Below are 20,524 nucleotides of genomic sequence, written 5' to 3' on the forward strand. Positions count from 1 at the left end.
CAACACCCCCAGGTCCCTCTGTGCCTGGCAGAACTATTTTAGAATAAATCTGTAACAAAAGCTCGCCTTTAACTCGCCAAGAAGGTAACTGCTACATCTTTTGAACCAGTTCGATTAGGCCTGGAAAACGGGGAGGCGGCGGCAGGGGCCAGCATGTCAGGCAGCTCCCGCTGCTGTCGGCGACACTGGGGCTAAGGATGCGCAAGCTGAGCAGATTTGCCCACGCTGACAACGAAGGAGCCCGGCTGCTGCAAAACCAAAGCTGCACAGCACCTCCGGGGTGTCCAGCTGTGTCCAGCTCTGCGTGCATGGGATGGGTTTGAAAAGCGGGAGGAAAGGCCTTAAGAACAAAAAGCAGACAGGACCTGGTGTCTGCAGATCTCCCAACACCTTTTCTGGTGAAAATACCCAGAGGACTGTGGATTCCCCTCACTGGGATTCTTTTTCTACGATATCTCTGGAGGATAACTTCGACACAGCCTGGCAAACACACCACTAGGTCAGCTGAGCCCAGGGAGCTCTTCTAGCTCACCAATTTCTTGCTTTGTTACTGTGAAACGGTATGAGAAATTCCTGTGTGTTAAAGCCCTGCAAAGACTCCTAAAAAAGACTTAAAAATATAATACAGCTGAGTTCAGGGGGAAAAAAAATTACTCAGAGGTGCCTGCACAAAACAGTGCAGAGCCACAAAAGGTGCTCGGATTTATGCTTAAGTTACACTAGAACGAGAGGACAGCCAGAGGCACCAGGAGCTAACGTACTCAAAACCAATTTTACGGGTTATTTTACTGTGTGTACAACGCCTGGTTCATCTCTGAAGTTGACGCTGCAGGAGATTATGCAACAATAGTTGATGTGACTCCAGGCAGCAGAGAAATTGAGGAGGGTTTCTCAATCCTGAGACGCTTTACAGCAATGTCTACAGAAGAGCCCAGCCCACCACCACTGCCATCCGCGCCTGTCCCCGTGCCGCACCTCAGCCATTCCACATATTGGTTTAGAATCCTGGACTGGCCTAGGCTGGAAGGGACCTTAGAGATCATTTAATCCAACCTCCCTGTCATGGGCAGGGACGCCACCAGGATTATCCAGCTCTCCCGGGGCAGAGGGTGACACTTACTGGAGGATCTTCAGGTTGGTTGTGTGAGGCAGACAGAGGGCAAGTTTCACTGCTGCGCTGTCTCCAAAATCATTCCTCGACAGTCTGGAAGGAGCAGAAACAAAATGTCACTGGCAGCGAAGTGCAGAGCTTCATTCCTCACCCACATGCGCCTGTGACCCCCATTGCTCCCCCACATGTGCACAGCACTATGCTGAAAGGAACTGAAGTCAGGGCTTCAGAGGACATTGAGGGCGAGAGGAAAGAACAAGGAGGTTTTCTAATATGTGTCCTTAGCCCAGGACTGCAATCGGAAGGTTATATGTGTTTTAAATGTAACTTTTTCTCATTTGTTCTTTTCAAATTTGTATTTATTTAACACGGCAGGGCACATACGTTTGATCAACCAGTCTGGAATGGAAAGACTGATAATACACCTGGCTGAGCAAAGCCTCTACCTGTCATCTCCCCTCCATTTTTGCAGCCACACAGATTAACGCCGATTTCTTCATCAGCACAGGCACCACACAGCCCGTATGCCGGTGCCACTGCTTATTACACTGCGGATTCATCCCTTCTGCGCTGAACCAAGCTTCAAGCCTCCCACACCCAGCACCACACATTCCTGTCCCATGTAACTATGAGTTTTTACCCTGGTCTCATGAGAATTAGTGGTAAAAATGTTTTTGGCTTTACTGGAGCCGGGCTAGATTTGGTTTCTTTGTCTTCGTTTTTGCCCAGCTTCCTGAAGGGACATCGGCAATGACACACTCACATTAACTCCTCGATGCGCTTGCAGTAGGCAAGAGCTTCCATAAGTTTTTCCCCTCCAGCAGGACTAGAGCTGTTCCCTGAAAGGCTGAGATAAGCATGAAAGACTCTCAGTGACCAAACAAGAACCAGGATGTACCACGTTAAAGTATTTCACTGACGGCCTGGTGTGATGAGAGGAGCTGCAGAGGTGTGTCCAGAGACACAGGAAAATGACCTGGGGATTTGCAGCGTGGTTTTGTCAAGTACCAAGTCACTCCTGCTTCCGCAGGCCCCGGGAGGAAGGAGCAGCTTCCCCTCTCCCAGAAAGAACTGGAAATTCCTTTTTCTTGTTCAAGTCGGTTCCACGCTTTCTTCATTTTCAAGAACCGACAAGGCATACCCCAGAGCTGAGCCTAACAAACAGCCTGGGCACCCTCATTTCTGTTCCCTTGGAGGACGAACAGTTGGAACTGAGGTCTCCGAGAGCGACCCTTCTCTAGAGACTGCCCTCACAGCGTGGGAGACTTTGGAGCAGGTCTTCACTGACATCGAAAAAGCTGAAAGGTGCAAGTGGGGGCGGCACAGGGCTCTCCCCATCCAGGCTTCCCCCCCAAACTGAGATTGCCATGAACAAGACAAAAGGACTCACTCGATTTTCTTCAGGTTTGGCATTTTCAGCAGAAACAGGCCTGGATCTCCAATCTTGTTGTGGCTTAAACTTAAAAGAGAAGAAGACAGGCTGTGTTGTAAAGGAAAACGCTAAGTGCCAGGAAAGGTATGAGATCTTATTTTATGTCTCCCATCTGCTGGATGACACTTCAGACCTTGGCAGCAGCATCAAAGAGCTGCTTCTCTCAACTGTCTCATGAAAAAATAACAACTGGTAATGAGGCTTTAAAAAAAAAATTACAAAGAACAATCAAAACCACTGAATCTTGCTAATGGGTGGGGAATTACTTCAGTCCGAATATTAAGACAGGCGACAGGTGGTTGTTATTTCCCAAAGTATTATTTCCAAAAGTGGTGAACAGACAGCATCTGGCTACAGAGCGAGGAAAAAAAGAAGCCTCTAGATTCAGATCTTTTCAGAGCAGCGAGTGCTGGGTCTGAGGCTCTGCCAGGAGCGAAGGGAGCCTCTGGCCCTGTTCAGGATTCCAGGGATTCCAGAGATTTTTATCCAAGTGCTGTCAAATCCATTTTCTCTGTGACTGCAGCAGAGTGGGGTTAGACCCCATCCTCCTCTTCGGAACACCAAGCTCCGATTTCCTCTAGCCCATTTCGCAACCTCCCTGTTTTATTTACGACATCATGTACGAGCATATCTGGGTCTCTCCAAACGCTGGCACTAGTGGTCACCTCTCTGCTGCTGAGAGGCTGCAAGAAAGGAGAAACTCACTTGATTTCCTCCAGGTTGTACATGTTCCTCAAGGCTTCCGCAAGTCTGGAGCAGCCGTCATTACCAACACCGGTGTGGTTCAAGCTGGAAACAACATCCCCAGGAAGACGGGCATTAAGCTCCTGTTAGTACTAGTAGCTCGGCTAGAGGTGAGCTGCGGTCCCATACTTACATAAGTCTTTTTAAAGATGACATTTCACGAAGTCCCAACACGAGCTTAGCAATGGCAGCACTGCCGAGATTCATGTAGCTCAGGCTGAAAGACGAAACAACACGGGAACAACTAACTACAAACGGGCAGTCGTGCGAGCGCTCCAAGCAGAGGAGAGAAAAACAAGGGTGGAAGAGATGCGGGAGTGTATTCTAGTCCTCGCAAATAGATTTCCATTGTGTTCGCTAACGCAATTCTACTGGATCCCAGAGAATCCCGAACATTCTGGAGCAAGAAGCCAGCCCCTCTGGGAGCAAGGTGCCACAGTGCTCACAAGATGGCAAAGTTCTAATGACAGCGACACACGGTGCCGTGGCACTTCCTAAGAGAAGGATGCCTAGAAAAGCCGTCTCTGCGGGCAGCCCACCGGATCACCCTCCTGGAGCAAAAGGCTGGCTCTGGGATGGCTGCACGGGAAAGACTCCCTCCCAGATGGGACAAAAACACACTTCCTGCCACAGGCTACCGATCTCTGTTGTCTCATTCATTGTGCATTGCAAAATAAAAAGGAACTGTTGCTTCTTCCCTGGCTGAAGTTCTCTAGCCATCAGGAAAACTACACCTGCCCACAGCAGGGGCAGAAGAGAAGCTACAATTTCACTAAAGCTTCTAGAAAGAACCAGGCAGACTCCAGACAGCCTGGTAACAACACTCACTTGAGTTCTTTGATGGCCTGGCAATTCTGCAAGCCTGTGGTCAAGTAATGCATCCCAGCCGGCATCAGACTGCTCGAGATCAGCCTGCAAAACAGCCGGGGATCAACGCACAAGGTCAGGTCTCAGCACTCTGAGAAAGAGGAATTTCCTGCACCGACAGGCAAGCTGCCCCATCCCAAACCCCAGCCAGCACGGACACAAGGGACCAGTAAGTTTGGAGAGATTTCCACACCTCCTGCGTACAGGGCTGCAAGGGCCAGGTAGTTCAGAGACGTTGCCACGACGTACCCACACCAGCACAGCCTCCGCCAGGGCCAACCAACCCCAACGTTTCCCATGTCCCTTATGAGCCTATCTCCCACTTACAGCCAGCTGAAGAGGGCTGGGAAAAGGACCGAATGCTATTTGGAGGAGGAAAAGCGCTTTTACACTGTAGGTGGTATAAAGCTACCTATGACGTAAACAAGAGCCAACGTCTCAGTCTGAAATTGCTTTCACTTCAAAAAAAGGGGAGAGCAAAGAAGCTCAAGACATGCACACAGCGCTCCTATAACCACCTTTAGTGTGATCTGCAGGGAGCTGTTGAGTTTGTCACCTCACCGCAGCCCAGGAGAGATCACAGCTCATGGTCATATTCCAGACAAGGAGCGTTTCAGAGAGGATCAGGGTGAGGCACAGTGTTGAACAAACAATAAACACATGGAAAAGACCACACAGCTGAGGACATACCCAAACTTCTTCAGCTTTGGAAGAGGCAGCAAAATCCTGGCAAGCATCTCTGCTTCATCGTTGTGGAGCTCAACATGAGACCACCTGCAAGGACAGAAGAGCACATCTGGGCTACGTCCACCGATGACGAAGGGTCCGAACCAAGCCCACACCGGTCCTGGGACACTGAAGAAGCGTCACAACATGGATAATTGGCAAGGTCCCATGGGAGCTCCCAGACACGCTAAGATAGTACAGATCCCCCAGGCACAGGGAAGAGATTTAGATGCCTTCAAAGGATACCCCAGGAAGCCACGGGGTCTACTCGTCTTCCATCCAAACACTCTACGTAGGGGACACAGAGGTCAGAGACTCACCCCTGTGCTCTGCCGCACACCCAAGGACAAGCTATTCCCTTTCCAAAAAACTCCTCCACAATGCCTGGCAACTCACCTCAGTTCCTGCAGCTGAGCACACTTTTCACAAATCCTTTGGTAGAAGCGAGCGTGCTGGATTTCTGGGTCGTACAGAGCCAGTCTGCAGGACACAAACACACAACGCAGCGGTCACTAACGCTCAGTAGACGCCCACTGCAGCGTCTCGTGCGCCTTAGGGCCAGGCTTGGGAAATAATCAAGAGTTTTTTGAGTTCCCTCCTTGAGCGCTCCTGCTACATCCAGTCTACACCACAGTCTAGAGAACCAAAGCCCTTCCCCAACTGCACAAGGCAACAGCTGCCGTCTTCTTTAGCTACACAAAGGGAAGAAGATGCTAACACCGTTCTCTTTCTACACTTTCACACAGAAGCCAACATGTCTTGAGAGTCTTCAAAGTGCTCGTGTCTCCTGAGCGCTCCTGGTCCTGCCGGGAAGGTAGGGAGATTTTTCTTGCCTCATGCAGGTCCAGCCCAGGCCTGAACGAGGGCAGCCCGCAAGACTAAGCCATGTGAGCAAGGTTCCCTCTGTGAGCCTGAACCCACGGAGATCAGAGCCTCAAGCACTCAGGATATTCATGAAGATATTCTTCATCCCATGGTGGGGTTCAGAAAGGAGAAGATTGGGACCAACAGTCACTTTTCTCACCTGTTAACAACCGACTCCACCTTCTCCTGGCAGTGGGGGAACTTTACACCTAACTGGAAGAGGCATTTCTCTTTACATATCCTGGAAAGGAAGAGATTAGAGAACATCACAAGCCTCGGGAGAACATCACAACTCTTGAGGGACAGCAAATGCTATTTTCTAGAACTAAAATCAGGAGGACTGGACAGGGCAGGGCTAGGCTGGCACACGAACACTAACCACCCCTCTCTGAAGAGGTTCACGATGTTTAAACTAGTTCCAAATCCAGCTTAATATGGGCACTCTCTCTCCCACAGGAGACCAGGAACGTGGTCTCCTTCCCACTACACCTTCTAAGGTGTGCGACCACAAACCTTCCAAGCACTTCTACCTGCCAGATATTTGGGCCAAACTTGCTTCGAGTTGGCTAATGGCTTACAAACACACTGGAGACAGAGAATAAAGAACAGAAGAGCAAGCTGAAGCCCTGGCTTCAATCCCCTTTCCTCAGGAATATCAAGCCAAAAGAAAATACCTAAAACATACCAGAACTCGAGGTGCTACTTACATGATCTCAGTAATGTTTCCACAGGCCTGGACAGCGAGCTCAAGGAGGTTCGTGACACTTTCTTTACATACCCACGGCTCTTCGATGCTGCAAAGCAGAAGACAGGCAGCTCTGCTTTAATTCACACGCACGGGTCCACCTCTGCCTCTGCCTGCTGCGCGCTCAGCCCTCTTAATTTCTAAGGAAAGGCTGCTTCACTCTTCAGACTAGTAATACCAATAACTTAAGAGTCACCCACAGAAATTCCTCAGGCCAACACGTCCTGTCTTTGGAAGAAGCGTAGTTCACTTCTGGTTTTGAGGTAAGGAGATCTTACACGACCACCCAAGCTCCAGGGCAACCTCTAAAGCAGCGCAACGACACAGTACCTGATTTTCAGAGGCCCCAAGTTCTGGCTCAGTGACCGCAGAAGTCTCTCCGCAGCCTGGACTGTCACGTTGTTATTGGAGGATCTAGAACCAAAGGTTGTTGTAACGAGCAGCTTACAAACAAGCCCAGCCCAAGGGGGTCCAAGCAGCCAGTAACTCACATGTACTCGGTCAGACCCGTGCACTTTTCCAGGAGCAAGCACAACTTTTCCAGGTGCTCTGGCTGAAAGTTGCACTCTGAGAGTCTGAAAAGAGGCAGAAGAGAACAACCTCAGTTCCTTACAAACAGCTCAGGCTTCACAGAATCACAGAATGTTTGGGGTTGGAAGGGATCTCAAAAGATCATCTAGTCCAACCCCCTGCCAGAGCAGGGTCACCCAGGGAAGCCCCACAGGAACGTGCTCCAAAGAAGCAGACTCCACACCCTCTCTGGGCAGCCTGGGCCAGGGCTCTGGCATCCACACAGGGAAAAAGCTTTTCCTAATATTTTTGTGGAACCTCTTATGTTCCAGCTTGCACCCATTGCCCCTTGTCCTGTCACTGGACGTCCCTGAAAAGAGCCTGGCTTCATCCGCCTGACACTCTCCCTTGACATATTTATAACCATGACTGAGGTCACCCCTCAGGTTCCTCTTCTCCAGCTGCAGAGCCCCAGCTCCTTCAGCCTTTCCTCCCCAGGGAGATGTTCCATCCCTCCATCATCCCTGGGGCTGCGCTGGACTCTCTCCAGCAGTTCCCTGTCCCTCTGGAGCTGAGGGGCCCAGAACTGGACACAACATTCCAGATGTGGCCTCCCCAGGGCAGAGCAGAGGAGGAGGAGGATCTGATCCAGAAATCTCAGGCATTACAACCTTTCCCCATGGAGAAGGACGGATGGCACCGAAACATTGAAAGCCTTGCGGGGCTTTTCAAAATGACTGTGGTGACACTTCAGAAGCGCCTGTTGGATTGTTCTGACCCAGCCTATGGGTATGCTGATGGGTGGGTTTTTGAGGCACCCTGCAGGCACACCTGCTGGCTCCTCGGTGAGGATCCTCTGTGACATGAAAAAGCTCTTCTCAGAAAGTGAATCAAAGGAAATGTATCATCTCTTAGAGCAAAATATCACTGTACCAGGAGCAAAGGGGTAAAAGAGAAATTGTCTGCCTTGATCCCACCTTTTGTCAAAGAAATCATCAAAAAAATCTCTGGACCATTACCTTAAAATCTTTCTCGGGTCATCTCTGCTTGTCAACTTGATGATTAAAGTTGCTCTGGAGCACAAACTGCACCGAGAAGACACGTGAGTGTAAGATTTGCAGGGAAAATTACAGTTTTTCTCAGTGGTCAGAATTTAATAATACATTGATCTGCACAAAACACCACAGTACAGTAGAAACAGAGGTACCCGGCTCAGCCCAGAATCACAAAATGCCCTCAACGTCATTACCTGAAGATCACAGATTTTGTGGTAATGAATAAGAAAACACGCAGGGAAGAACCAAAGATCATTGAGGAGAAACACACACCTGACTTGAACTTCAGCAGTGTTTCCAGATGTGGCAAAAGCATTTAAGAGGTGCAGAACTCCGTCCTGAGAAATCCTGTTGTGGCTGAGACTGCACAGAAGAGAAGGAGGGTTTTTTTTTCAGGTGTTGTCCCCCGGATCCTCAGGCACAGAAGCGAAATGCAAGCCAGCACCGAAGGCAGAGCAGTTTGTGGGGTGCTAGGCCCCTTCAGCTGTGCTAAATGCACCAAAGCCCCCCCAGACACAGCACTGACAATTCAGGGGACAAAAAGGGAAGGTGAGAGGCTGGCGAAGGGCCCAGAGAAGCTCACAGCACCCCTGGGTGGGCCCTGAGTTATTCAAAAAGGACAACAGACAGAAAAAAGCGATGAACTGAACGCTCAGGGCACTGGGCCAACTTCTGCCACACTACCCTGCTCTGGGCTTTGTTTGTTGATGCTAAAAGAAAGACTTTTAGTTACATGGGCAGGTTTTGGGCAGTTTTTTGAATCACCTTGACCTGGAGGTCTTGAGTCAGGCTCCTGGCTCACTCAGACCTGACCTGCTAAGGCAGAAGTGGGCAAGAAGCATGGCAACCAGCTTCGGGAAGCATCGCATGAACACGTTTCTGCTAGGGCGCCTCCGACTCCCAGAATATTTTCTTACTTGAGGGAACAGGTAACGGGCACTCGATGCAAGTGGTCCAAGAAGCACCTCAGGCCTTCATCTCCCAGCTGATTCCCGGAGAGACTGAAAGGCAGAAGAACAAGGTGGCCAACCAAAACTCAGCCTTTTAAGCAGCCACGCTCCTCTGAATAGCTTTGAAGGAAAAATCCAGACCTCCCAGACTTAAACCCCAGCTCGGCCATTAAAGCTCTGTCTAAAACAAGCTGCTGCCCTACAAAAACTACCTCACATGTGAGCTCCAGGACAAGCTCAGACAAAGAGCTCTGAACACAAGCTCAGAGCAGGGCTCAGATGATGCCTCAGAACAGCCACAGAGCGAAAATTCCAATTTGTCCCACCAGCTCAAGCCCTCTTTAAACATATATAGAGAGGAGATTTGTAAGCCTTACTTACTCTACTTCTGCCAGCCACCCGTGCCGCTCCAGGACTCTGCAGAGCTCATCCACCTGCCCTCGACCGATGGCACAGTCCACCAGCCTGTGCGTGAGAGAGCGAGAGAGTTAAAGGACGATGGAGTAACGAGAGCTGCCCATCAGCAGCTGCATTTTCACACCAGTTTCTGGGCAGCATTCGCTGAGACTGTTGTCATCAAATTTAAGTTTTAAGGAGCTGATGAATAACTAATTACCATTTTAATTAATCACCATTTTAATCAAAGCAGTTTATTGACTTGTATTAGGATAAGGAATATAAAACCTTAAAAACCTTACTTATGCTAAGAAATGGTGTGTAGGCCTTGGCTAAAAGCAGAGCTGGTACGGGTTGCAAAACTGAGAGGGAATGTTTCGTGCTTGTCTCCCTTCCTCCCTGGGGATGTTCTGTGCCTGCTTCCCTACCTCCCTGGAATGTTCTGGACTTACCTCCCTACCTTTTTATCTTATGTTTTGTGATAGTAACATAGAAACGTCGCATGTTTTGTGATAATAACATAGAAACATCGCATATCTCACCTTAATTTGTATATCAGGAGTTGTAATCAACAAAATAACCAATAATCGTATTGATATAAGAATATTAATAAGGGCTAAACCAATCATAGAATCATAGAATCATAGAATGGCCTAGGCTGGAAGGGACCTTAGAGATCATCTAGTCCAACCTCCCTGTCGTGGGCAGGGACACCACCATTGATCATTGTAAATGTCAAAATTAATAGTGGGCATAGTATGCATGTTTATGTTAAAGATCATGACTTTGCACAAAAAGTGTATAAACAGGCTGAATTTTGGTGATTTTTGGTGATTTCCAAGCTTCCCAGCGCTGCAATAAAGAAGTGTCGGCTTATCTACGTGTAGATAAGTTCTGTCATTTTTGCGACCTTCCCTTTGAATATCGCAACAAGATGAACGCCCTCAGCTGTGCCAGTGCTTGGCACTTCTGGGAACACCTCCCTGAGCTCAGGAACAACAAACGCCACGTTTTAAGTTAGGAATACATCTTTTCACAACTTTTGGCCTCTCCTTGGTGCCTAACGGGAGACACGTCACAGTCTTCACAGGGACATCGTTGCCAGCCAGGCTGCAGACACCTATCATACACACAACCACGCTGATGTTCACACGGGGATCACCCAGAACCCAAGGCACCCCTCTGGAGATGGCCAGTGCTCAGGTCAGTGGCTTTCACAGCAGAATTTGGTGCCGCTCCAGAGGAGCAACGAGGCTGGGGAAAGGACTAGAGGGCAAGTGCCGTGAGGAGCGGCTGAGGGAGCTGGGGGTGTTCAGCTGGAGCAGAGGGGACTCAGGGGGGGCCTCATCGCTCTCTGCAACTCCCTGCAGGGAGGATGCAGTCAGGTGGGGCTCTTCTCCCAGGATGAGAGGGCCCGGCCTGAGACTGCGTCAGGGGAGATCTGGGTTGGGTCTCAGGCAGCCCTTCCTCTCCCGGAGAGGGTGCTCAGGCCCTGGGATGCTCTGCCCAGGGCAGGGGGAGTCCCCGTCCCTGGAGGGGTTTAAGGAGAGGCTCAATGATCTCAGAGGGCTTTGCCAGCCTCAATAGTTCTGTGATTCTGCAATCACATGTAGTCCAGTGGCCACTCAAGAAAGGCGAGGGCCTCTGCCGTACCAGTGAATCTGAATGTTGCACTTGGGCAGCTGAATTGAGCCCCAAAGCTTTGGCTACTAGCCCAGCTCCTTGACTACCAGTCCAAGAGTTCTTCATACAAGAGGAGATTTGGCTACTTGCACCACAGTTTCAAACCTAATCCAGCCGAGTGAATTATAATTAAATGTACGCCAGTACCTGCATGATGTCTTCTGGCTTCGCAGGCTTGGTCCTAAATGCAAGAAAGCATTTTCACTTGACCTGAAGCAAACACAAAAGGCGGTCCTTAAGCAACGCTCTTCAAAGATGAGAAGCTTTGGAGTCCCTTTAAAGCTGAGCTGCTGGGTTCCAAATATTCTGAGCGTCTTACCGGACTTCCACTGCTCTGATCCGCTCACAGAGGTTGATGGAGCTGGCGAACAAGACAGCACAACGTGGGGAAAATGTGTTGTTCCGAACGCTGAAAAGGAAGGGAAAGAAACAATAACAGAATTGGCTCCCAAGAAGAAAGGTTCCAATGCACGCTGCACTCCTTTTCGCCTAGCTTTTTTATCTACAATTACCGACAGATGTTCCTAAGACATGCTGTGGCATTAGCACTCCCCAAACCAACGCCTCCCCGCAGCACGGACCCCAAATATTACCTCAGGAGCCTCAGATGACAGAGGTACGGCAGGAAGCTCACTAATCTCTCAATGCTCTGCTCACTCAACGAATTTCCATACAGACTGTAAAATACGTAAGGAAACAAATGCCAAGAGAAACTAGGACAATCTCTCAGTATTTCAATAAAATCTACAAGGACACGCACACACACATGTGCATGGGAGTGTTACGGGCAAATTCCAAAAAAAAGCGCACATCCAGAAATGCCCTGAAAGCCAGGCAAGATTTAGCCCTTGCAGGCTGACCTCTGTGTTTCTCTACATGCTATAGTCAATCAATATTCCAGTTGTAAGACTCTTATTTTTCCATCGCTGTAGATTTATAAAATGACCCTACCGATGTATTTCATGCGTGTGATATGGGCATTATGTTATTTTGATTTGTTATTACTCTGGGTTTTTTTGTTCTGACCAGGATTCTTCTAATTTTCTTAGTGCCCAGCTCCTGCCTGGAGTGACCGGTTCTTTGGGAGTTCAGTTCACGGCTTTGCTGGCCAGTCTGGCCACGCTGCAAGCCAGGGTCTCGAGGAGTAGGTGACAACCCTCGTGTCTAGCCACATGTTTGAGGAAGACTAGGAGAACACATCCGTGTTCTGGGGTGCTTACGCACGGATATGGTAGACTTAAGAGAAGCCCAACTCTGTCCGAAATGGAGAAGACAGCAGAAACCAAGTTTTGTGGGGATTTCTAAGAGGCTGTGGCGAGAGATTTGCATCCGCTGCGAATCTGAACCCCAACGCTGGACCTGTGGGCTGGGGAGACGGGCAGGCAGGGTTGCGGAGCGGGCACCACTTACTCGATTTCTGTGAGCTGGGGACACTGAGCCAGCGTCTGGCACAGCCTGGTCACGTCCTCCGGTCCCACTCTGCAGTCCCCGAGGCTGAAGCAAAGAAAGCGCTCAGTTGCTAAACATTGCGCATGAGCACGGTACGGCAACACTCCCTTCACAGCCCAGAGCCGCACGTCCTCGCAGCAACGCTCCAGCACTACATATATTTTGCCACCCCCACTCTAGGACTGAGAAGTCAAACCCTGTGACAACCAGATGATTTCTCCTGCTCTAAGCTGATTCAAGAGAGCCACTCAGCCAAAATACCAGGGTCACTTTGGGTGTTGCTTACACGTCCCTGGTACTTAAATTGTCTCAGGAGACTGGACAGCATCACCCACTGCCTCAGCTCTCGCAGAGCAAGGCTGGGGATGGTGCCTCCTGTGTCCTTCTCCAGGAAGGAAGTCACAGAAACCTTCGTGGGTGCTAATCAGGCAGGTCTCCATGGGCCCACCACAGCAGCCAGCCAGAGCTCTATCTCAGTATTTACGGCTAGAAGGTTCCTCCGTACGAAAGCAAGACAATCCCCTCCAGCCTTGCCAAGCAAAAGATGCGTGATTTATCTTCCCATATACACCGGTAGCAGTGGACATCGCAAATCTGTCCCAAGAGGGTGTCCTATTCACCCAGCCACCGCTGGCAGAGCCCTGCGTCCCTCCAGTGACCTCAGAGGACAAATACCTGCTGATCCAGGCTGCTGCCAGCTGGCCCTATCTCTTTAAGGGTTGGCCAAATTACGTGGGCCAAGACCTTCTTCCTTGTAACCAAGTGTTGTTTTGGGGACTGGCCTCTCTGTCCAGTTTCAGCAGAGGACGGAAGAGCATTCTCTGACCCTATATATTAAAGATGCACCTTTTCCAGGAGTGTCTCATGTGGAATGAGTTGGGATGGGCTACAAGCAGAGGAAAGAAACATCTTTCCAAGAGAGCTGAGCCTGCCCTCGAAGGCAGGCAGGGCACGAGACAGCTCCCTGAGGAGACACAGCTGGAGGGACGGGTCTGCTCCACGGATCACGCTCCAGATCCAGACCCCCAGAGCCACCTCTCCCCACACTCCCAGATGACAAGAGGAAGCCAGGGCTGCCGTACCGAAAGCACCGTCCTTTGGCTTCTCGCTCGGGATGCGCCAGGAGGCCACCACTCCATCTGCTGGTACTTCTGACCCTGGGGAAGGGACACTTTAGTCCACACGTCGTGCTGGAGTTATTGCTCCTGCATAGCTGCCTCCCCACGCCGCAGCTGGGGAAGAGCAGCGGCTACATGCTCCAAGCTTGCCTTTCTCACCACCTGCCAGAATTCAGTTCACATCATCCCCAGAAGAAAAAGGGCCTTATTTACCCTCTTCCAGCCTTTGGGCACTCTGGGGATTTGCTCTGCCCTGGCCCAGCAGCTCCACACCCTCAAGCCACTGACAATCACCCCACCATGGAACAGTTCACCCTGCTCCCAGCACCCTGACCCAAGTTTGGAGCCAAATGGCTCTTTGAGACACCTCAGAGACTCACACCTCACCATTTCTTTAAGATTTCACAAAGAGGAGTCTGGAAAACTTAGATGAGAGGGTATGATTTTACCTGTTTCTTGCCCAAAAGGTTAGATGAACCACTTGCGCGTGTCCTAAGCTGTAACCAGCAAAGAACGTAATTAGGATGGAGGCTGAAGACACTGTAACACTCCTCAAAAAACACTGTTCAAGGTATTAAATGGGAAAAAATAGGAAAAGTACTCCTGGTCGTACCTGAGGTTCATTGTTTTAATGTGTTCCAATGTAGATAAGGACTGAGCTAAGTAAAACACAGAGTTCAGGGAGAGCTGGTTGTCATTAAGCCTACAAGGAGAAGAGATGAATCAGCTGCTGCAAGCAGAGCTACAAACAACTCACACCGCGCCACCCGATAACAGCGGGCCTGTTATCGGCCACTCTCAGGTGTTACTCCTTTACCTCCTCCTGCTTGGGTTTCCAACTGCAATTCTGCAAACACAACTCACTCCAGGGCTTTTTTAAATTTGTCCCTCTTTCTGGAGTTCAGAGAATCCAGAATAATCGAGGCCAGAATGGACCTCCGAGGCTGATCTAGTCAAACCTTCCCGTTCTGAGGAGGGTTAGACTAGAGCAGACTTCTCAGAACATTGTCCAGCTGGGTTTTGAACATCTCCAAAGCTGGAGAATCCACAGTGTCTCTGGGCAACCTGCTCTAGTGACAGATCTATCTCACCACACAAGTTTCTTCTTAAGGTTAAATGGAATTCCTTGTATTTCAAGACACGGATGCAAGGCAGAAGCAACTCTTTCACTGCATTGACATGAGCAGGAGCTGCAGACTTGTCAGTAAATGGGACAGTCTTGGCTTGAGAACAGCTCAACTAATCAAACAAGATTAGGACTAGAGCTGAGGACTGACCAGACAGCCCAGTGGATCTACCCTCACAGACACAGAGTAGAACTGCACTTGGTCCTGCAGAGCCCTTCCCAAATGTGGACTGTGCTCCCCCAAAAACCCACCTGTGAGTAAGGAGAAGCAGGGGCTACTCACCTGAGAGAACTTAACATTTTCAAACTCGGCAGGAACTGAAAAACCTGCAAAAGTCCCTCGTCTCCCAGACTGTTATTTGATAGGCTAGGATTTAAAGAAATGCATTTAAATTTCATAGATGAAAAAAACCCAAAACTATCAATTCTTAGTAACAAGAGCTCTGAGAGCAGGACAGGGGCACCCTGATTGAAACAACACGAGCGCTGCCCCTCTCCACTGACAACTAAAGCCTACAGGGACACCAGATACTGGACTTTAACAACAAAAGACAGACAAAAGCCCAGCTCAGGGCTCATCCTTTTCTCATGTCCACCAAGTGACCCCTCTGGACCGACAGTGCTTTTTAACGCAGTTACCAGGGATCGCAAGTCCACAGCTCTGAGAAGTGGTCAGCCTGGGCGAGCCCAAGAGAGGAGCCACGGCTCACTCACGCAAAAGGACATGAGGTTCTCTAGTAGAGCCCAAGGATTACAGTGGGCTGGGGCCACTGCTGTGATTGCTTAAGAATCATAGAATTGTAAAGGGCAAAGGCTAAAAATCTCTGCCACAGGCCTAAGGGATCAGAATCGCAGAATCATGTAGGTTGGAGAAGACCTTTCAGATCATCGAGTCCAACCGTCAGCCCAGCAGTGCCAGGCCCAGCACCGACCCTGTCCCTGAGCTCCACATCTGCCTGCCGGGAGGGGGCCCCCCCCCCCTCCCCTGGCCAGCCTGTGCCAGGGCTCCACAACCCTTTTGGGGAAGGAATTTTTTCTAATACCCAATCTAAACCTCCCCTGGAGGAACTTGAGGTCAGCGCTGGGGTGGTGGTACATAACTACACGCTCGTGTTGGTCCTCGTTCAGTCCTCAAAACCCAGATGGGGGAGGTGTTGGCTAACCTTTCCCTCCAGGCTGGGCCTGCTCACCTCTTGGCGTCAGCAAACAGCGTGACTCCCCAGGCACAGTGCCAACAGAACAAGGTGCTTTGGTGCTGAAGGTCCTTGGTATACCACAGAGGGGGTCACCAGCAGGAACACGGGCTCCCACCTTAATTTGGGTGGGGCCCTCAGTCTCCGCAGCTTTACTCCCAAGCGGATCAAAGGCAAAAAAGGCCAGGGCAAGGTTTATACAGCTTTTGTAACACCTGAAGTCAGCGTAAGTGATCACACAGCCCCTTTCTAGATTAACGGCATGCAACTTTTGCCCTAAGAAAGTGCTAGAACCGTACATCTCCTTGGCAAAGGATATTGCCTTTGCCTTTTATAAGGCCATGCCTGTACCACACTTTCTGTACAACACCGCAAAACAACAAGTAGCATTTTCTCAATAACCCAAAAAGCCACAGAAAAAGACCGTAAGAGTTAAGAAGGACTCACTCCAGCTCGGATATGCTGCTACACCCCTTTAGGACTGCACACAGCTTCTCCAGGTCATCAGCTTGAAAATGACTGTCTGTCAGCCTAGGGGGCAAGAGAAATCAACAGCCTGGGTCTGCAGGACTGCAAACAAGATTGTAAGCTTCACTCCTTCTGCAAACCAGAGAATAAATGATACTAACAAAACAAAAAAGCCGCTTTCAAATATCAGTAGAGAAACCCCTCGGCACCACAAGCTCTGCCATTGCCAGCCCTCACCTGGGAGCCACTGCAGGAACCGCAGAATCCCCACGCCGGCTCGGTGACAGAGATATGCAACCCACAACCTGTTCTGACTCCTGCAGGAAACCAGATGCTCGCCACAGAGCTCCCAGTGCTGCAAACTGGGACTGTGAACACAATGGCAGAAGGACTGACTGCAGGGGGCTTTACCAGCTCTCTCCTGATTCACCATCCAAACCCAGAGACGCAGGTTACATCAGCTGTACGAGCCAGAGGTAGGACACGCATAAAACACAGGGAAAATCTACCCCGGTACCTTATTTTGGGGAGGGGAGCAAGCATCTGGTTTTCCTCTCCATACTGTCGGTCATCAGGAGAGAACACGGGCTTCTCCCTAAGCGAACACAAAAGCAGAGAAGGGTAAGATATTTGGCAGGCCCCAGGGCTTCCCTGGCTCTAGCCCACACCCATGTCTGGCTAACAGCAAGCTCTTCTTGCTTTCAGCAATTAACCAAATGCTCGAGCATGCAGGGGAAAAAGACAGACTGCTACAGCTTGATGGAGAATCCAGCTTTTGCCTAAACACGTCTTGTGAAAAGGGTCCACGTCTCTGCAGAAAACTAACTATTGGTAAACAAATGGAGCATCCAGACCCTGAAGTATCTGAGTTTGGAACGTGACCTGGTGCCTTAAAGGAGTCACAGATCACGCGTCTCGGGCTGTCACTCTCTTTCAAGAGGAGTCACAACTGAGCTGAATCCCACGATAATCCTGCTGTTTCTCCTTGGCTAAGAAGAAATGGGAAGAAGGCTAAGAGGAAGTGGGAAATGCTATTTTACAGTGGGCTTAGTCCATGAACAAGGGCATAAATAAATGAATCTACAGCTCCAGGAGCAGCTGGAAACCATTTCTCAAGCAGGACATTCGAGTCGAGCTCATTTGACCCATAATTTTCGGAGCGGAAAAAAGAAAACTCCAATTTTATTTTGGTTTAGGAGTACCGTAACCCGGAATGCATGCTGCAGTGAACCAGATCATTTTAAACACGCAGAGATCTGCGAATCTTTTTGGAATTAGGTTTGGAGGTGTGGGGTTTTTTTCACTGTTCGCTATTACCAGACAGCACAACTGCCATTAAATCAGCCTGCGCAGTTAGGGTGCTGCAGGTTGGAATGTTCCCTAGAGGCAGAAAACTTCATCAAACAGTCTAAAAGGCAGCGGACAAGTTCCAAAATGTCTAAGAAATCCAGGACAAAGTACAATGTTTAGATTCGGAGGTGGAGAGGGGGCATAAAACTGCTGTGAGATGAAGTGCTGCCCTTGGTACCTCAACAGGATGTAGTAACTAAATGAGATGCTGAGAGAACCCCACGTGTGCCCGCACGCTCTACCTAGGCGGAAGGGAAGCAAACTCTTTGTCTTCTGTAAATCTCAGGACTGCAGCGTCACGACAAAGACTGTGAAGAGAAGAAATCAATCAAGGTCACATTTGGGTTATATGTCACAGGACTTCTTGCTTGAATTCACCCTGCGAAACGCTTTAGTGATACCAATCCCTTAAAATGCTTCCAAAGCAAGAAAAAAATAATCTCCATTAGTTTGAAACCCTGGCTGGACCACACTATGAAACAGCAGGTGGCACAGTTTCTCTGAACCTTTAGAGAAGGCGTAAACCAAACTGTCACACTTGTTTCCAGGGAGTTTCCAAGGGGAATTAATAGGAGAGAACTTCCAGCTCCACTCCAGGTGATGTCGCCAGTTCTCACACTCCACAGAGACCATTTCCCAAAAACTCCCAGGGCAGAGAGCAGGAAAGAGTCTAAAATTGCCCCCGGTCAGGAAAGGACACACACATCTTCTCAAATTCTGGGGGATGGCTCAGATAAAATGAGCTCACAGTAAGGTATGATCAAGTACTGGTGTCAGTCATGCTTTCTTCACCCACCCCATTTCTGAGGCGCCTCCACAAAATCCTCAGAACCTCACTCTCAGCAGTGGATGGATGGCTCAGATAAAAAGAGCTCACAGCAAGGTATGATCAAGTGTCGGTGGCAGCAGTCATGCTTTCTCCACCCACCCCATTTCTGAGGCGCCTCCATAAAATCCTCAGAACCTCACTCTCAGCAGTGGATAGCGGGACTCACCCCAGCAGTGATTCAGGACCTACACACCTGACCTGCACCTCCAGCACCGTCTTGCAGGTATTTACTGACTTCAGCAGGCTGCAAATGCCACGAACAGAGAGGTGGTTTTGACTGAGACTAAGGAAGATTAAAAAAAAGGCAATTAATCAGGTGGTCACGGAAATCACACAGGACTGTGTGCTGCGCGCTTGCCCCCATTTCACTTCCAAAGCGCCCTGGTGGAAAACACACAGGCCCACTTACTCCTGCGCAAGGGGTTTTAAGGAAAGGGCGCTCTGGAGGCGTTTAAACAAGTTTTTGCACGCGATGCTCGGGCAACAAAGCTGGTGAAGGGCCTGGAGAACAGACCTTATGAGGAGCGATTGAGGGAGTTGGGTCTGTTCAGTTTGACGAAGAGGAGGCTGAGGGGGGATCTCAACATGCTCTACAGTTACTTGAAAGGACATTGTAGAGAGGTTGGTGCTGGTCTCTTCTCACAGGGAATCAGGGACAGAACCAGGGGGAATGGTTGCAAGTTGCAACAGGGCAGGTTTAGGCTGGACATTAGGAAGAAATTCTTCACAGAAAGAGTGGTCAGGGCCCGGCGCTGCCTGGGGAGGGGGTTGAGTCACCATCCCTGGATGTGTTCAAGTGTCGCTTAGATGGGGTGTTGGGGGAGATGGTTTAGGGGTGAATTTGTAGTGTAGGGTTAATGGTTGGACTTGATGATCCCAAGGGTCTCTTCCAACCTGAATTGTTCTATGATTCTATGACTTCAGCCCAAACAGTCTCAGAGGCCGAGTCTCATCCTTCCTGAAGAGCGCTCAGAGCAGGGTGAGGCCTCAGCCTCCCAGGTCCCTGCTCAGCATCTCTGTGTGGTCCTCGCCAGGCTCAGGAGAAGAGGGCAGTTCAGGTTTGTACAAGGCAACACTTACTCCAGCTGCTTAGAAATTGATATCCAAGGGAGGCTTTCCAGCAGGACACCGCAGCCTTCATCTCCAAGCTTGTTACCTGACAAACTGAGCATTTTCCAGTTAGTGGGGACTGTTTTGAACAGTAGAAACAACAAAGCCCTCAAAATCTGCTTGCTTTCATTCTTCTACAGATGTTTTGGGGTTTGTTTTTTTTTGCCTGGACTGTTCTTCCACCCCAGCAGATTTTCCCTGCTTATCTTTGCATGGAGCAACTTCAGACAAAGAGGAAAACATGATTTATGCTTCAGCCCCAAAACCATCTTACTTTAGAAAACCTAAGTGGGAATAGAAAACAAGAAACCAAACGAGTGAGTGTTTACTGTCCTCCTGGATGGAAGGAAGAGAACCCTGGATGACAGAGATCTCCAGATGCCAATTCGAATCAGTGAGCTACAGAACTGGGGTTTGAGGCATTGCTAAATATTCAGGACTGAACATATTCAGGACTGAACTGTCTTGCAACAGATATGCCTGCATTTTCACCAGATAGGTGGGAAGAGCTTCACAGCCAAAATTAGGTCATATATAGGCAAATAAGGAAAGGGAGGGATGACCCCCACCGCACCGTGCAGGTTATGAAGTGGATCCCTTGCCTCACTTATCCCAGCAGAGCTGCATGGCTTTGGAAGGCAAAAGGGACAACACAGGGGCTATTTGTGTCCCTTTGCCGGCCCCGAGGACTTGCTGGAGGAGCTGTGCCTCCGTGAGCAGGGTCTGTGCTATCACTGGCACCTCTGGTCACAGTCTCAGGGAGCCAGAGGCTGCAGTTGCGCCAGGAATCGAAGGCTG

General features: G+C 49.8%; 1 protein-coding gene across 1 annotated transcript in view; it reads right to left on the minus strand.

The window, feature by feature from the left end:
* Window positions 1-1,120: 1,120 nt before the first annotated feature.
* The window catches only part of NLRC5 (NLR family, CARD domain containing 5), a gene marked incomplete at both ends in the record, with an annotated part of 34,881 nt that continues 15,477 nt past the window's right edge, over window positions 1,121-20,524 (minus strand). The window contains 29 exons of the mRNA XM_009877653.1: window positions 1,121-1,204; window positions 1,875-1,958; window positions 2,502-2,570; window positions 3,249-3,332; window positions 3,421-3,504; window positions 4,116-4,199; window positions 4,845-4,928; window positions 5,277-5,360; window positions 5,905-5,985; window positions 6,452-6,538; window positions 6,820-6,903; window positions 6,981-7,064; window positions 8,019-8,084; window positions 8,328-8,417; window positions 8,972-9,055; window positions 9,386-9,469; window positions 11,231-11,293; window positions 11,403-11,492; window positions 11,677-11,760; window positions 12,494-12,577; window positions 13,615-13,689; window positions 14,100-14,147; window positions 14,264-14,353; window positions 15,060-15,143; window positions 16,417-16,500; window positions 16,955-17,032; window positions 18,030-18,095; window positions 18,810-18,899; window positions 19,697-19,780. Coding sequence (XP_009875955.1) covers window positions 1,121-1,204; window positions 1,875-1,958; window positions 2,502-2,570; window positions 3,249-3,332; window positions 3,421-3,504; window positions 4,116-4,199; window positions 4,845-4,928; window positions 5,277-5,360; window positions 5,905-5,985; window positions 6,452-6,538; window positions 6,820-6,903; window positions 6,981-7,064; window positions 8,019-8,084; window positions 8,328-8,417; window positions 8,972-9,055; window positions 9,386-9,469; window positions 11,231-11,293; window positions 11,403-11,492; window positions 11,677-11,760; window positions 12,494-12,577; window positions 13,615-13,689; window positions 14,100-14,147; window positions 14,264-14,353; window positions 15,060-15,143; window positions 16,417-16,500; window positions 16,955-17,032; window positions 18,030-18,095; window positions 18,810-18,899; window positions 19,697-19,780 — 2,337 coding nt within the window. The remainder of the gene's footprint in view (window positions 1,205-1,874; window positions 1,959-2,501; window positions 2,571-3,248; window positions 3,333-3,420; window positions 3,505-4,115; window positions 4,200-4,844; window positions 4,929-5,276; window positions 5,361-5,904; window positions 5,986-6,451; window positions 6,539-6,819; window positions 6,904-6,980; window positions 7,065-8,018; window positions 8,085-8,327; window positions 8,418-8,971; window positions 9,056-9,385; window positions 9,470-11,230; window positions 11,294-11,402; window positions 11,493-11,676; window positions 11,761-12,493; window positions 12,578-13,614; window positions 13,690-14,099; window positions 14,148-14,263; window positions 14,354-15,059; window positions 15,144-16,416; window positions 16,501-16,954; window positions 17,033-18,029; window positions 18,096-18,809; window positions 18,900-19,696; window positions 19,781-20,524) is intronic.

This window comes from Apaloderma vittatum, unplaced genomic scaffold (genome assembly GCF_000703405.1).
Source record: "Apaloderma vittatum isolate BGI_N311 unplaced genomic scaffold, ASM70340v1 scaffold12871, whole genome shotgun sequence".
NCBI lineage: Eukaryota > Metazoa > Chordata > Aves > Trogoniformes > Trogonidae > Apaloderma > Apaloderma vittatum.